Raw genomic sequence first — 17,609 nt, 5'->3', positions numbered from 1 at the left:
GCGGGGGTAATGTAACTGGGTGGGAGTGGCCAACTTTTTTTCTTTTTTTACTTTTAAAAGCATATTTTCTACAACCTCTTTGGCCGAAGAGGTTGTAGAAAAAAATGCTTTTAAAAGCCTCTGACGATCAGGCAACTCTGCTGGGATTGTCAGAGGCTTTTAAAACCATTTTTTCTACAACCTCTTCGGCCAAAGAGGTTGTAGAAAAAATGCTTTTAAAAGGCTCTGACGATCCCAGCTGAGCTGCGCAATCATCAGAGACTTTAAAAAAAAACTTTTAAAAGCATTTTTTCTACAACCTCTAGGTTGTAGAAAAAATGCTTTTCAAAGCCTCTGACGATCAGGCAACTCTGATGGGATCGTCAGAGCCTTTTAAAACCATTTTTTCTACAACCTCTTCAGCCAAAGAGGTTGTAGAAAAAATGCTTTTAAAAGGCTCTGACGATCCCAGCTGAACTGTGCAATCATCAGAGGCTTTTAAATGTAAAAGAAAAAAGCCTCTGATATTTGCGCGGCTCAGCTGGGCATGGACGGGGGGGGCAGGGATTTTTGCTACCGGTTCTTCGAACCACCTGCCACCATCGCTACTGGATCGGGCGAAGAGACAGAAGGGGAATAGCAAACTGACCTCTGCTTTTTTACCCACCCACCCCCGATTCAACCTTTCCTTCCAGGCACTGAGTGGGTTGGCATTGCCTATCGTCCGCATACCATCATCACCGGTCATGTGTCTTTTGCATTAGGACAGATGATCCTGGCGGGCTTAGCTTACGGTCTTCGGGACTGGCGGCATCTTCAGATTGCTGGTTCTGCTCCAATTTTTGTTTTCTTTTTCTACATATGGTGAGTTCTGGGTTCAAAGAGCACCCCAGGTGTCAACTCCTTCTAAGATTTGGTTGGATGTAAAACATGGATTTTTACTGTGATGCTAAATATCTTCCAAGTGGTGTAACTAAGAAGCATCGTGTAAATATTATATACAGGTAGTCCTTATGACTGCAATGGAGCCCCAAATTTCTGTCGCTAAGTGAGACATTTGCTAAGTGAGTTTTACCCCATTTTACGACCTTTCCTGCCACAGTTGTTAAGTGAATCACTGCAGTTGTTAATTAGTAACACAGTTGTTAAGCGAATCCGGCTACCCCATTGACTTTGCTTGTCAGAAGGTGGCAAAAATGACCGAGGGACACTGCAACCGTCATAAATATGAGTCAGTTGCCAAGCAACTGAATTTTGATCACATGACCATGGGGATGCTGCAAGGGTCATGTGAAAAACAGTTATAGTTTTTTCAGTGCTGTTGTAACTCTGAACGGTCACTAAACAAACCATTGTAAGTCGACATACAGATACTCCTTGCTTAATGACCAGTTGCTTAACAACTGATTGAAGCGATGACAGATTCAAAAATGTTATTTGCAACCCAGGGGTAGATTCTACTTACCTCTGCTACCAGTTTGCAACGGGAATGCGAGTGTGCACACAGAATCTTCTCCACATGCACAGATTCTCCATGATGACGTCCGGCCGGGTGGGCAGAGCCTCCCACTGCCGTTACTACCAGTTCGCAAGAACCCGACTGAACTGGGTGCAACGCACCACTGTTGCAACCCATATTCAAAGTTACAATTGTTGCACACCACTCCTTTAATCTCATGATTACATATCAGGCACCTAGTTCAGATTTACAACTGTTATTTGCAAAGTTTTTTGCCCTTTTCCAGCAGAAAACAAAATAAACCCCGCCCATTGGATATGCTGAATTTGCTTAAAGACCACTTGGTTTGCTTAATGACTACATGATTTGCCTAATGACCATGGTAACTCATTTTACAATCACTGCAAAAATGGTTGTAAAATTGAGTCAGGTAACGTGATGACCTGCATAATGACCACAACAACATATATATATATCTATATATATATCTACATATCTACATATCTACATATCTATCTATCTATCTATCTATCTATCTATCTATCTATCTATCTATCTATCTATATAAATGCAAAAAATTAAAATCTCGGGTGTTTTCCCGCGTCATTGTAAATAAGTTGGTTAAAATGTTTAAAACTCTGGTTAAAATCCCAGCTTAAAATCTTCTAAAAATCCCTACAGAGCACTCTGCAAAGTCCTTTAAAAACTCAGCTAAAATCCTACCAGTGACTTTAAAAGTCTCTCTTATAGCAACATTTCGACAGGCTCACACCCTGTCATCTTCAGGCTCTGTTTCATGTAGAAGTTATGGGTTCTCTGTTGCGAGGTCGGAGCTTGCAAGGTCGGATTTTAACCAGAGTTTTAAACATTTTAACCAACTTATTTACAATGACGCGGGAAAACACCCGAGATTTTAATTTTTTGCATATGCACACCCGCGAAAACTTAAGAAGACATCTATCTATCTATCTATCTATCTATCTATCTATCTATCTATCTATCTATCTCTATCTATCTATCTATCTATCTATCTATCTCTATCTATCTATATCTATCTATCTATCTATCTATCTATCTATCTATCTATCTATCTATATCTATCTATCTATCTATCTATCTATCTATATCTATCTATCTATCTATCTATCTATCTATATCTATCTATCTATCTATCTATCTATCTATCTATCTATCTATCTCTCTATCTATCTATCTATCTATATCTATCGATCTATCTATCTATCTATATCTATCTATCTATCTATCTATCTATCTATCTATCTATCTATCTATCTATCTGTCTGTGGTGAAATCCATTTTTTTTTACTACGGGTTCTGTGGGCATAACTTGGTAGGCATGGCAGGGGAAGGTTACTGCAAAATCTCCATCCCCTCTCCACTCCTGGGGAAAGATACTGCAATATCTCCATTCCCACCCCACTCTGGGTCCAGCCAGAGGTGGTATTTGCTGGTTCTCCAAACTACTCAACATTTCCGCTACCGGTTCTCCAAACTGCTCAAAATTTCCGCTACCGTAAGCTTGAGCCAGGGGAAAGATTAAGTGTTTACCGAGACATCTGGTCTACCCCAACATGTGGAAGGGGGCATTCTGCTGATGAAGGGAGGAGAACTTGTGGCTCAGAAGGTTAATTCAATTGCCTAACATGCAGGAAGCCCAAGTTCGAATCCAAGAAAGGGCATGGCTAGCTGATGAAAGCTAAAAAGCTTGAAATAGATCTATACTAGTCTTCCTTTATTTCTTTATCAGCAAAATATAAATTTGGTATAAAATGGTTTGTCGTGAATGCGACTGCTTGAGGGCTCCTGGATTGGAGCTGAAAGGTGAAAGGGAAGTAGTATGCTCCCTCCCACATGTTGGAGTAGACCAAGTGTAGTCTGCCAGGAAAGAAAGAGAGAGGAAAAGAAGAAGAAAAGCAACTCAGGAGATAAACAACTGTTAATTAAAATTAATTTCATGTAAAACAACAGCGATTTATTATTTTTGACCCCAGTGGGGTGTCAACCAAAAAACTCAAGATGGCAGCAAACTCAGCCAAGCCCTGCCATTTTTTTTAACATGCATTGCATGTGGGCGCATAAGAAAAAGGAGAGTTGGCCTCTTGGTGTTGACCCCATCATGAGCCTTTCGAACCCCTCTCCAAAGTTAACTCCAGAAAATGAAATTAGGTCTATTGGTGGTTCTTGAGTGGTCGGTTTGAGAGATATTTTGTGCCATTTGATAGGGGCGCCATCTCTCCAAGTTTGAAATTGTCTGCTTGCTCGCCGTCCCAATATTTTTCAGGGTTCTTCCTGAGTCCGCTCGGTGGCTTGTGATGAAAGGCAAAATAGGGGAAGCTAAAAAGCTACTCCAGAAAGCAGCTTCTGTGAACAAGCGAACCATCCCTCCGAAACTGTTAGAGCAGGTAAGTTTCCGTTTTCTGCTCCCGTAAACTTGTTGTTATTGCAGAGATCGCTAAGAGTCAAAAATCAGATGTAGTTGGGAACAACTTGGGGATGAAGAAATTGTTAGATGAGGAGAAGGTTTTAAGAAAAGACCATTTGTCCATGATAGAATAAAGATATCAGAGGGTTGGACTAGAACAGGGGTCGGCAACTTTAAACACTCAAAAAGCCACAAAGGTCCTAATTGGAAGCCCCCATTCAATTCTAGAGCCGACCGGAAGTCCAGTTCCCCCATCATAGTCGTCTCCTAGTGTGGCATCCTTTTTCCTCTACCTGTCCTAACCGAAAGCCCTATCAATTGTGGAGCTGACCAGCAACACTGATTAATCAGTGGAGCCGCAGCAGAGGGATGAAAGAGCCACATGCGGCTCCAGAGCTGCAGGTTGCTGACCCCTGGACTAGAAGACCTTCAAGGTTTCCATCAACCCTAGGATTCTATTTCTATTTATTAAGCCACTCAGACATGCATTGCATAAGCACCCTCTGCATTATATCTTATGTATTTATTGATTGATTAAGAAATTTTATATGGCCAGCCAACTCACTCACGGTGACTCCAGGCGGCTTACAGAAATAAAAGCCCTGAACAAAACTCACCTCCCTGGTGACAACAATCAGATCAACAGAGCTGGAGAAGCTTCTCGAATGAGAAGCGAAATGTCTTCAAAGAAAAACCAGAAAGTCCAGTTGCCACTTGAAAAAAATGCACCTTCGGGACAACCATGACTTGGATGACTGAGGATCTCCATAAACAATCAGACCAACAACTTGATGAGCTCTATATCTTCCTGAGGTCCCCAAGTCTATGGGTCAAACTCTTCGGGGGACTTTCGGAATAAGGTCAAAGTGGGGATCATTCTTCTCTCTTCCACACAGAAGGAGCCACCACAGAGAAGGCCCTTCTTCTTGGTCCCACTAGATCAGAGGTCTTCAAACTTGACAGCTTTAAGACTTGTGGACTTCAACTCCCAGAATTCTCCAGCCAGCCGGCTGGAGAATTCTGGGAGTTGAAGTCCACAAGTCTTAAAGCTGCCAAATTTGAAGACCTCTGATCTAGATGGACCTCCTTAAGGGAGGGAACTCATAACATTCCCTGTTTCCCTGATCTGGTGATGGCCCTTCAGTAATTTTTGGCTACAGTTCCTTCTTTTTTCTATGAAGATTCTAAGTTATGCAGGTATTGCTTGTCTCAAAGATGCTTTTTTAAAAGGCAGTTGGATATATTTTTTCCCTTGAGAAAAAAGAAGACATTTTGCTTCTCACTTATTTTATTTATTTAAATAATTTATATAGCTGCCTACTCGCTCACAGTCATTCTAGGCGGCTTACAGCCAGTAAAAACACAATGCAGGCAAAAATAAAAATAATAAATAATAATAAAATAATAATAAACCCCGCCCTTCGGCAATCACACACACTCAAATCTGCCATTTAATGAGCTCCATCTCACTCTGGGTTCTCCAGATGTATATGTAGTGAATTTTGCCCCATTTTACGATCTTTCTTGCCCCAGTTGTTAAGTGAATCACTGCAGTTGTTAAGTTAGTAAAATGGTTGTTAAGTGAATCTGGCTTCCCCATTGACTTTGCTTTTGAGAAGGTCCGCAAAAGGGGATCACATGACCCTGGGACACTGCAACCGTCATAAATATGAGGCAGTTGCCAGGCATCTGAATTTTGATCACGTGACCATGGGGATGTTGCAATGGTCATAAGTGTGAAAAACAGTCATAAGTCGCTCTTTTCAGTGCTGTTGTATCTTTGAATGGTTGCTAAATGAACTACTGTAAGTCGAGGATTATCCTTTAGGCAAGAAAAACAATATGCACAGGTACCGTATATGTGGTACCTTGCTCAATAGTGGTAACTGTGAGAGGGATCTTGGAGTCCTAGTGGACAACCATTTAAATATGAGCCAGTCATGTGCAGCAGCTGCCAAAAAAGCCAACACAGTTCTAGGCTGCATTAACAGAGGGATAGAATCAAGATCACGTGAAGTGTTAATACCACTTTATAAGGCCTTGGGAAGGCCACACTTGGAATACTGCATCCAGTTTTGGTCGCCACGATGTGAAAAAGATGTTGAGACTCTAGAAAGAGTGCAGAGAAGAGCAACAAAGATGATTAGGGGACTGGAGGCTAAAACATATGAAGAACGGTTGCAGGAATTGGGTCTGTCTAGTTTAATGAAAAGAAGGAGTAGGGAGACATGATAGCAGTCTTCCAATATCTCAGGGGCTGCCACAAAGAAGAGGGAGTCAAGCTCTTCTCCAAGCACCTGAAGGCAAAACAAGGAATAATGGATGGAAACTAATCAAGGAGAGAAGCAACCTAGAACTAAGGAGAAATTTCCTGACAGTGAGAACGATTAATCAGTGGAACGACTTGCCTCCAAAAGTTGTAAATACTCCAACACTGGAAGTTTTTAAGAAGATGTTGGATAACCATTTGTTTGAAGTGGTGTAGGGTTTCCTGCCTGAGCAGGGGGTTGGACTAGAAGACCTCCAAGGTCCCTTCCAACTCTGTTATTCTATTCTATTCTTAGTTGTGGTTCAACAAGAGGGAAGCTAATTCCCTGAATAGTAAAAATGAAAAAGAGACATTCTCCTTCTCACTTTTATTCTTTCAATTTCTCATCTTTTAATAAAGCTAAAACCTGAACAGAAATCCAACTCTTCTACGATTTTGGATCTCGTTAGAAACTCCCAACTAGCAAAGATGACCCTGGTCATTTCCCTAATCTGGTAAGTATATTGTGTCTTTCCTAGATGGAATCAAACGCTTGGATGAAAATAACAATTTCCAACTCAAAAAGGGGATTCAGAAGATTCATCTTCCTGCAGGGGAAAAAAAAATGTTAATCTAAAGGGGCTAATCATGCCCAATTTCCCACTCAATAAAAGAATTTGAAAGTGACCTTGGAGAAGGTATCAAAGGGTTGTTAAGAAGAAACACGGATAAGAGACACCACCAGTCAGAAACAGGAAGGCAGTGTGAAAAACGAACTCAAAATAATCCCACGATTTTGTTTAATGTAAAATGAGGAAGAGACAATCTCAGAGAGATTGGTAACGTCCCTTGGATGTTGGCCAAATCAAGAAATGGACATGGCAAGAATTCCAGAAATACTACATTATTGTTGTAGGGTGAAATAATTGAAAACTGAAAATCATCCTAGGATTTAGAGATGCTCGTCTCTAAGACCCTCATTAATGCCTCCCCCTCTTACTTTCCCCAAAGTCAGCTCTCTTTACCCAATTCCTGGAATTTCCAGGCGTAACTTTTCTGTTTCAACATTTCTAGCTGCCATTGTTTTTAGGCAGGAGAAGCAAATAAATTTGAGGGGTGGGTACCTAATTTACTCAAATTAGGTAATGCCATCAGTGCTAGTAAGGAATGGGGATAATGTTATTTAATTTAGGTAATAAAATGTCTACAAAAAAACCAACCAAGCTCAGAGAGCAGCAAGGACCCTTCATTTCAACCCTGAGCTACAAATATTCTCTTTTATTTAAATAAATTTAAGGTGAAAGTAATTTGAGAGAAAGAGTAAGGGAGATTTGCTTATCAAGCCTCCTATTCATATCAATTGTCCTCAGTTTATGACCACAATTGAAACTGGAACATCTATCGCTAAGTGAAGTGATTGATGAATGATACCTGATTTTACAAACTTTTTGCCGCAGTTGTTAAATTAATCACTGTAATCCAGTGGTGGGTTTCAAAAGTTTTTACTACCGATTCTGTGGGCGTGGCTTGGTGGGCATGGCATGGCTTGGTGGGCACGGCAGGGGAAGGATACTGTAAAATATCCATTCCCACCCCACTCCAAGGGAAGGTTACTGCAAAATCCCCATTTCCTCCCGATCAGCTGGGACTTGGGAGGCAGAGAATAGATGCGAGCGGGGCCAGTCAGAATTTTTACTACCGGTTCTCCGAACTACTCAAAATGTCCACTACCGGTTCTCCCGAACTGGTCAGAACCTGCTGAAACCCACCTCTGCTGCAATTGTAAAGTGAATCACATGGTCATTAAATGAATCTGGCTTTCCCTATTGACTTTTCTTGCTGGAAGCCGGCTGGGATGGTTACAGACAGCATTCACATAACTCAAGGACATTGTAATTGTGATAAATACATGCCAATTGCCAAGTGCTTGAACTGCGATCGAGTGACCACAGAAATGCTACAAAAGCCATAGGCGCGAGGAGAAGTCATAAGTCTCCTTTTTTCAGCATGGTTGTAACTTCCAACAGTTGCTAAATGAATAGTCGTAAGTGTAGGACTATGTTTTTAATTATTTAAATGCCTCTCCCGCAAGTTTTTCATATATCCCTGTAAAAATAGCATTGATTTGTGGAATAGGAAAAGAAAATGTAGCATTTATCAACTTTATGTTGTACATTCTCCTTTTAATGGTAACAATTTCTCCTTCCTTCCTTCCTTCCTTTTCTTTTCTTCCTCCCCTTCATTTCTTCCACCATTCCTTTCATTCTTCTCTCTCTCCCCTCCTTCCCTCCATTACTCCTCCCTTCCTTTTCTTTCTCATTTCTTTTTCTCCTTCCTTCCCTTTCTTTCCCCTCTCATTTCTTCCATCCTTCCTCTCTTTTGTTCCTCTCTCTCTCTCTTTCCTCCCCCTCCCCCTCTTCTTCCTTCCTTCTTTCATTCCTTTCTTCTCTTAGGTTTGTCAATAGTTTGGCCTACTATGGATTAAGCCTGAATGTTGGCAGCTTCGGCCTGAATATTTACCTGACGCAGGTCATCTTCGGGGCGGTTGAAATCCCCGCCCGGATCCTTTCCGTCTTCCTGATGCAGCGTTTGGGAAGGAAGAAGTGCCAGTCACTTTGCCTCCTCCTAGGGGGGACCTTTTCCCTTCTGATCATTGCTGTCCCCAAAGGTGTGTTTTCAATTAAGAGCATCCAGGGATTCCCACATTCCCAGTTTGATTGATTACCATAGCTGAGCCCAAAGGACCAGGGGAGACAGGATCTTCCAATACTTTTTCCAATAGTCTTCCAATATTTGAGGGGCTGCCACAGAGAGGAGGGGGGGGGTCAAGCTATTTTCCAAAGCACCTGAAGACCAGACAAGGAATAATGGATGGAAACTGAACAAGGAGAGATTCAAGCTAAAAATGATAAAATTTCTGACAGTGAGAGCAATTAACCGATGGAACAGAAGTTGCCTTCAGAAGTTGTGGGAGCTTCATCACTGGAGGCTTTCAAGAAGAGACTGGACTGCCATTGGTCAGAAATGGTGTAGGGTCTCCTGCTTGGATGATAGGATGGGGTTGGACTAGATGACCTCCAAGGACCTTTCCAACTCTGTTAATTTGTAAATCTGAAATACTGTTAAATAGAGATATAGGCAGTCCTTGACTTACGACCAAAACTGAGCCCAAAGTTTCTGTTGTTAAGCGAGACAGTTGTTAAGTGAGTCTCGCCCCATTTTATATATATATGTTTTTCCTCTAGCCAGGTTTTTCCTATGTAACCAAGGTTTTTCTGCATCCCTAGCTCAGTAGAATCACATCCACTCGATTCTGGGCTTTTTTCTTTTCTGGCAGCCAGCAAGTTCCTGCTGCCAGGTGAGAGACTTGCTGGCTGCCAGAAAAGAAAAAAGCCCAGAATCGAGTGGATGTGATTCTACTGAGCTAGGGCTGCAGAAAAACCTTGGTTACATAGGAAAAACCTGGCTAGAGGAAAAACACACATAAATCCTACGAAGAAGTAAGAATATACATATACATATAAATATACATATACATATACATATACATATACATATACATATACATATTATATATATATATATATATATATATATATATACACATATACATATACATATACATACATACATACATACATACATACATACATACATACATACATATATATATATATATATATATATATATATATATATATATATTGCCACAGCTGTTAAGTAAATCAGTGTAGTTGTTAAGCGAGCTGTGCAGTCGTTAAGTAAATCTGGCTTTCCCCCATTGACTTTGCTTGTCAAAAGATGACTGGGAAAGTTACAAAAGATAATCACATGACGTTGGGACAGGGAAACTATCATAAATACGAGCCAGTTGGAAGATAGAATAAAGAAAGGAAAAGGAACAACTTAGATACCTAAATAAGGGAGTAAAATATGAGATATAATAAGCTAAGAATGTATTCAATCTGTATTTATATTAACACTGTCTAACCGATAGTTCATGTATTGTATTACTATGCAACTTAATAAAACTTAAATAAACTTTTTAAAAAAAGTATGAGCCAGTTGCCAAGCCTCTGAATGTTGATCACGGGACCATGGAGATCCTGCAATGGTCATAAGTCTGTAAAACAGTCATAAGTCACTTTTTTCAGTGCTCTTTGTAACTTAAAAGAGAACCCTTTAAAAATGGTTGTAAATCAAGGATTACCTGTAATTGTAGCCAATCACTATGGATCATATCTACTGGAAAATACAGAATGAAAAAGGGGGCCTCTTAAATTCAGAATATTTTGTTGTTATCTCCTCTTTTATTTCTGATTTTCTGTCTCTTCATCTCCGGGTTTTTCTTTCCAGATTTACCTGTGGTAATCACAATGCTGGCTGTCCTTGGAAAGTTTACCATGGCAGGATCGTTTTCAACATCCTATGTATATTCTGCAGAGCTGTTCCCAACTATTATCCGGTGAGGCTACGTAAACAACCACAAGCAAAATTTAAAAATGCCTTAGGTCTAAAAGAATAACAGAGTTGGATGGGGCCTTGGAGGTCTTCTAGTCCACCCCCGTTGCTTGAGCAGGAGACCATTTCAGACGAATGGCTGTCCAAACTCTTCTTTAAAACTTCCAATGTTGTAGCACCTACAATTTCTGGAGGCAAATTGCTCCACTGATTAATTGTTTTGTTGGGGAATTTCTCCTTAATTCTAGATTGCTTCTCTCCTTGATTAGTTTCCACCCATTGCTCCTTGTCCTGCCTTCAGGTGCTTTGGAGAATAGCTTGACTCCCTCTTCTTTGTGGCAGCCCTTGAGATATTGGAAGACTGCTATCATGTCAACCCCTTAAGCCTTTTCTTTGTTAGGTTAGACATTCTCAGTTCCCTTAATTATTCATCCTGTGGCTTAGCCTCCAGCCCTCAATCATTTTTGTTGCTCTTCTCTGCACTCTTTTCAGGGTCTCAACATGTTTTTTGAATCATGGTAATCAAAACTGAATGCAATATTACAAGTGTGGTAATATACTGCTCAAACAACTAAAGGGAACACAAAACGACTGTATGTAATGAACGAAGTATTTAATAAGGCTATTTCATTCATTCAGATCTCGGATGTCTTCTGCTTGTGTTCCCTTTAGTTTTTTGAGCAGTGTATAATGCTTGGTAATATAATGCTTAATTATAATGCTTGGGTAATGCTTACCCAAGCATTATAATTAAGTACTATCACATCATGTGATCTTGAAACTACCTCTTAGTCGATGAATAGGGAAGAATTAGGGGGTGAAATGATAACTGCCTTCCAGTAGTTATCCAAAGCACCTGAAGGCAATGAGTTAAAGAAAGAGCCAACTTGCAATTAAGGAGAAATTTCCTGACAGTGAGAAGAATTAATCAATGAAACAGCTTGCCTCCAGAAGTTGTGGGAGCTCCATCACTGGAAGTTTTCAAAAAGAGACCGGACAACCAATTGTCTGGGGTAGTATAAGCTCTCATGCCTTGACCAGGGGGTTAGACTAGAAGACCTCTGAGGTCCCTCCCAGCCCTTTGATTCTACATTCCATGCTTTATGTTCTTAGTTTTCTTCCACCAGTAATAAACCCAGTTCTGTGGGGCTTTCTTCACATGGACCAGAGAAAAACACAGGCAACAATTTATTTATTCATTTTTTTGCTTTAATTTATATGCCGCCCTTCTTCGGAGACTCAGGGTGGCTTACAATGTGTTAAGCAATAGCCTTCATCCTTTTGTATATTTATACAAAGTCAGCTTATTGCCCCCACAAACTGGGTCCTCATTTTACCTACCTTAGAAAGGATGGAAGGCTGAGTCAACCTTGAGCCTGGTGGGATTTGAACTTGCAGTAATTGCAAGCAGCAGATGTTAATAACAGTTAATAACAGTCCATTAGTCCACTGTGCTACCAAGGCTCCAATTTCTTTGTCTTATATCTTGCCCCAGACCCCTTTAAGGTGGTCTTTAATCTTTTAGGATGAACGTAATATATTATTTCCCTCCTGAGGCTATATTTTTTTAAACTATGCCTGGAATACAGCATCTAGTTTTAGACTTCTATACCGCTTCATAGTGCTTTACAGCCCTCTCTAAGCGGTTTACAAAGTTAGCATATAGCATATTGCATATTAGCATACTGCATTAGCATTAGCATATTGCCCCCCAACAATCTGGGTCCTCATTTTACCCACCTCAGAAGGATGGAAGGCTGAGTCAACCTTGAGCCGGTGAGATTTGATCTGCTGATCTGCTGAACTAGCAGTCAGCTGAAGTAGCTGCAGTACTGCACTCTAACCACTGCACCACCATGGCTCTTTGGTCACATCACATCACAAAAATATGTTGAGGCTTTGGGAAAGTGCAGAGAAGAGCAACTAGGATGATTAAAAGGCCTAGAGATTAAAAGATATGAAGAACGGTTGCAGGATTTGAGTTTGGCTAGTCTAGAGAAAAGAAGGATTAGGGGTGACATGATAGCAGCATTTCAATATGTGAGGGGCTGCCACAAAGGAGAGGGGGGGTCAACTTATTTCCCAAAGCACCTGTAAGGCAGGACAAAAAACATGGATGGAAATTAATCAAGGAGAGAAGCAACCTGGAATTAAGGAAAAACTTTTTAACAGTGAGGACAATTAAACAGTGGGATAGAAGTTGCCTCCAGAAGTTGTGGGTAGATCATCCCTGTAGGTTTTAAAAAAGAGATTGGACAGCCATTTGTCTGAAATGGTGTAAGGTCTCCTGCTTGAACAGGGGGCTGGACTAGAGGACCTCCAAGGTCCCTCCCAGCTCCGTTCTGATTAAAACTGAAAAGTCAATTTTGCTCAGGTGCCAAATGATGTGATTCACTGACCTTGATTCCGATGGTATAATCTGGCCAGCTGCTACTGATCAGCTGAGGCTGCTCAAGAGCGGAATAATTATCTCTGACCTTGATGAAGGGGGGAAGGGAAGGAGAGATGAAATAATTACTGGGTCTGGTAAAGCTGAAAGCATGAGAAAGTTCAAATGGTATGCAGGAACAACCCTGAGAAAAAAGGGCTTTTTCTCAGCCAAGAGAATAGGCAGATAAAGAAAACATAATTTTATTTCTCAGGCTTGCAAGATACTGTTAATGAAACCTTTGTAGGCTTGAGTTTCCTATCTGATCTACCAAATAGGACAACAGCAGCCCCCATTTCAAATCCGTTGCCTCTCAAGAGGCCCAGGGAGAAATTGGGACAGACTTTCACCTTTTTGCCACAATACCTGACCACAATAAAGGGAATGCTCCCTGAAGTGTCTGTTTTTTGACCTGCTGACTGACATACAGGCACCTCCCTCCCTTCCCCTCTCTCTGGGCCTGATCCTGCAAATCATTTGACTTTTCCTACTGGGTTTTTTTATCATCACTAATCCAGATTTTAATCTGAAGAGTAGCTGACCGGTGATGGCAACTGAGTAGGGGTGAAGAGTGGGGGGCCTCTCTGAGCTTCACAGCACGGATCCCTCCCTCCCCAATCGGAGTTGTCAGCTACTGTTTGAGTTATTTATTTATTTATTTATTGGTTCGATTTATATGCCGCCCTTTCTCCGGAGACTCAGGGTGGCTTACGATGCATTAAGCAATAGCCTTCATACTTTTGTATATACCTGCTTAGTAGGGCTTTCGCCCCCCCCCCCCCAAAGTGGTGTTCTTTTTTATACAAAGTCAGCTTATTGCCCCCACAATCCGGGTAACTCACGAGTTACCAGCTACTCAAGGGTTGAGGGAGGTAGGAAGAGAAAGTAGGGGGAATTTAGCTATCCGTCCAAACTGCAGAACATTGCACTGCTGTGAAGGTTTTCCCACTGGCTGTTTTACAGGTGGTCCTCGACTTATGACCGCAGTCGAGCCCAACATTTATGTTGTTAAGTGAGACATTTGTTAAGTCAGTTTTGCCTCCTTTTACGAACTTTCCGGGCACAGTTGTTATCATTGTGCAGTACACACTGCACTGCAGGTGTTAAATTAGTAACACCGTTGTTAAGTGAATCTGGCTTTTCTCTTCAGAAAGTTGCAAAAGGGGATCGCGTGACCCCGGGACACTGCAACCGTCATAAATATGAGTCGCTTGCTCAGAGTCTGAATATTGATTACGTGACCATGAGGATGCTACAATGGTTGTGTGAAAAAACGGTCCTAAGTCACTTTTTTCAATGCCGTTGTAACTTAGAACGGTCACTAAATGAACTGTTGCAAGTCAAGGACCACCTATATTACTTTGTATCCCACCTTTAATATTTTTACAAATTACTCAAGGTAGAGAAAACATCCAACACACCCTCCTCCTCTTAGTTTCCCCACAACAACAACTCTGTGAGGTGGGTTGGGCTGAGAGAGAGGGACTCGGCTCAAAATCACCAGCCAGCTTTCATGGCTAAGGCAGGACTTGAACTCATGGCCTCCTACTTTTTGGCCTAGTGCCTTAAGCACTCTACCAAACTAATGATTGATCACGTTGGTCTACAGTGGCAAAAATCAGGAGGCGGCTACTAGCAACCCAGGTTTACTCAGCCTTCCATCCTTCCGAGGTAGGTAAAATGAGGACCCAGATGGGGGCCATAGGCTGACTCTGTAAACCGCTTAGAGAGGGCTGTAAAAGCACTGTGAAGTGGTATATAAGTGCTATTGCTATTGCTAGCACTTTTTCCATATCTATTTTATTAAAAGGCAGAAGTTTTTGTGAGCTGCGGCTCCTTTTAATGAAATGAGTGGAAAATGTGCTACCAGATTCGTGAATTTAAGACTTTCAAGAAGAGACTGGACTGCCATTTGTCAGAGATGGTGTAGGGCTGTGATGGCGAACCTGTGGCACGCGTAGCTCTGGTGCACATGCTAGCTGATTTTCGGGCCTTCTGGGCCCACCAGAAGTAGGGAAACAGGCTGTTTCCTGCCTCCGGAGGGCCTGGGGTGAGTGGGGAAGGCCCGTTTTTCTTTCTCACCTGGATCCAGATCCTCTCTATGCATCTGGGGAGGGCAAAAACAGCCTTCCCCACCTGCTCGGAGATCCTCCGGAGGCCTGAAATGGCCCGCATAAAATTATGGGTGTGGGCACACACACACGCGAATCTCCCCCCCCCTTCCTGGCACGCGATGGCAAAAAGATAAGCAATCACTGGTGTAGGGTCTCCTGCTTGAGTGGGTGGGGGTTGGACTAGATGACCTACAAGGTCCCTTCCAACTCTGTTAATCTGTAATTCTAGGAAATGGCCATCTTCAGGAAACCCAGCAAAATAACATTCACCCTGTTGGATGAAACCACTTCCACTTTCTTTGGTTTCATCTACTCTCTCTTTTGCTTCCATACCAGGCAGTCTGGACTCGGAGTATGTCAGATGACAGCCAGAGTAGCTGGAATCATCTCCCCATTGGTTGGTCTCCTGGGGAAATACAACACCTCACTGCCTGTGGCGGTCTTCGGAAGTGCAGCTGTCCTTGGTGGGGTCTTTTCTCTCCTTCTTCCGGAGACACTTGGCAAGGAACTGCCCGATTGTGTAGATGACCTGACCCACAAACGAAGGCAAGGTCCATGGGGAAATCTGGTGTTTGCTTTAATTTAATTTAATTTAATTTAATATTGAAATTTATATATCGCCCTTCTCCCGAAGGACTCAGGGTGGTGAACAGCCATAGGTTAAAAAACATAGAATACAAAATTTAAAAACAATTTAAAATATATTAAACAATTTGGCCCGACAGTTAAAATCCCCCATTTAAAATTAAAATTAAAATTACACCATTGGAGAGTTAGGCCAGCCTGGCTTGATGAAATAAAAAAATTTTGAGGGCCCAACGGAAAGTACGTAGATCCTGAATCGTCCGTATCTCCGGGGGGAGGTCGTTCCAGAGGACAGGTGCCCCCACAGAGAAAACTCTCCCCCTGGGGGCCGCCAGTCGACATTGTTTGGCCGACGGCACCCGGAGGAGCCCCTCTTTGTGGGAGCGTACTGGCTGGTGGGAGGCTCTCGGCGGCAGAAGGCTTGATGCTTTATATTCTCACCATTCCTTACTAGCACTTACTAGCACTGATGATGTAATCAGTTTGGGTAATAAAACGTCTACAAGAAAACAGCTAAGCTCAGAGAGCATTAAGGAGCCCAAATGAATGAAGGTTTTGACTTGAAGGAGATCCTCACAGCTTCTCCTTTGTGGAAGTATGGGTAGTCCTTGACTTATGACCATAATTGAGTTCAAAATTTCTGTTGCCAAGTGAGACATTTATTAAGTGAGTTTTGCCCCATTTTATGATTTTTCTTGCCATGGTTGTTAAGTGAATCACTGCAGTTGTTGTTAACAAAACAATTGTTAAATGAATGCGGCTTCTGCATTGACTTTGTCAGGAGGTTGCAAGAAGGGATCGTGGGATCCCAGAATACTGCAACCGTCATAAATGTGAGTCAGTGGCCATGCTTCTGAATTTTGAACACGTGACCATGGGGATGCCACAGTGGTTGTGTGGAAAATGGTCATAAGTCGCTTTTTTCAATGCTGTTGTAACTTTGAACGGTCACTAAATTAACTGTTGTAAGTCGAGGACTTACCTATATTATGTATAATGAAATCTAACTGTTTTTAACTTTTCTCATTTTTAGGAAGAACAAGGAAACCAATGACAGCGTGGAAAATGGATGTACAAAACCAAATAAAGGCAGTTGTATTAGTGAAAGGATTACAACCACACATTTCTAAATCAGTGATGGATTAACTCAGCATGTCAAGGATACAATTGGAGAAAAAATGGTAGATTTCTCTGTATTGTAAGCAGAGCAGGTAAAGGTTGGTGGGCTTGGTTAGAGAGTAAATTTTCACACATTAGGCTACAACATAACACAGTTCATGGCTTAGTGTGATCCAGGCCATAAAGTGATGGATAAAGTCAGCCGCTGCTGGTTTAAACAAGAAACCATGGTTTATCATAATGTGTACATTGAGTACTTTCAATGGGACTTCTTACTTACTTTCAATGGGACTTCTTTTGTTAATAATGATTAATCGATCCTTACTGTAATCGCCAACTCAGTGATTCTATTTAAAGTTCTTTTTTTTAGTTAGAATTGTTAGCTTTAAAAAAAAAGGGAAACCAGTTTAAACAGTAGTTTATCATTCATGGGTTAATTCTGTAACAACATGCAAAGCAGAAGAAAATAAATAAATAAAACAAACAGGTGTAAATCTATTACAAGACATCCAGCAATTCTCTCGAATTCAGAAACCCTTTTTCTATTTTGGAGATTAAACCTGGTTCTTTGCCATGGGGCTTTTCTACTTTACCTTTAAAATCTGCACCTCATGGAACTAGATAGGCAATTAGCAATTGCAGAGGTAGTTTTCTTCTTCTTTTTTTTAGGGAAATTGCAGGTCAGGACCTCCTATTCTGAAATGAGACCAGGAGTTTTCATGTGGCTCATTCTTCCCAGATGTTCCCAATCCAAATTATCCACCTTTTCAGAT

At 41.5% G+C, this 17,609-nt stretch overlaps 1 protein-coding gene and 1 long non-coding RNA gene across 2 annotated transcripts in view; one reads left to right on the top strand and one right to left on the bottom strand.

The window, feature by feature from the left end:
- LOC148114390 (uncharacterized) overlaps positions 1-13,027 on the bottom strand; it is a 51,749-nt gene extending 38,722 nt beyond the window's left edge. The window contains exon 1 of the long non-coding RNA XR_015734133.1: positions 12,990-13,027. This is a non-coding gene — a long non-coding RNA (uncharacterized LOC148114390). The remainder of the gene's footprint in view (positions 1-12,989) is intronic.
- Positions 1-17,340, top strand: part of LOC117654782 (solute carrier family 22 member 13-like) — a 28,130-nt gene extending 10,790 nt beyond the window's left edge. Inside the window, exons 4-10 of the mRNA XM_060683294.2 lie at positions 675-843; positions 3,741-3,861; positions 6,550-6,644; positions 8,583-8,797; positions 10,486-10,594; positions 15,469-15,678; positions 16,751-17,340. Coding sequence (XP_060539277.2) covers positions 675-843; positions 3,741-3,861; positions 6,550-6,644; positions 8,583-8,797; positions 10,486-10,594; positions 15,469-15,678; positions 16,751-16,847 — 1,016 coding nt within the window. The 3' untranslated portion in view covers positions 16,848-17,340. The remainder of the gene's footprint in view (positions 1-674; positions 844-3,740; positions 3,862-6,549; positions 6,645-8,582; positions 8,798-10,485; positions 10,595-15,468; positions 15,679-16,750) is intronic.
- The last annotated feature ends 269 nt before the right edge of the window (positions 17,341-17,609 follow it).

The sequence above is a fragment of the Pantherophis guttatus genome, chromosome 4, assembly GCF_059756535.1.
Source record: "Pantherophis guttatus breed Tessera chromosome 4, ASM5975653v1, whole genome shotgun sequence".
Lineage (NCBI taxonomy): Eukaryota > Metazoa > Chordata > Lepidosauria > Squamata > Colubridae > Pantherophis > Pantherophis guttatus.
The sequence above is the reverse complement of the archived record's forward strand: the minus strand, read 5'-3'. Positions and strand labels throughout refer to the sequence as shown.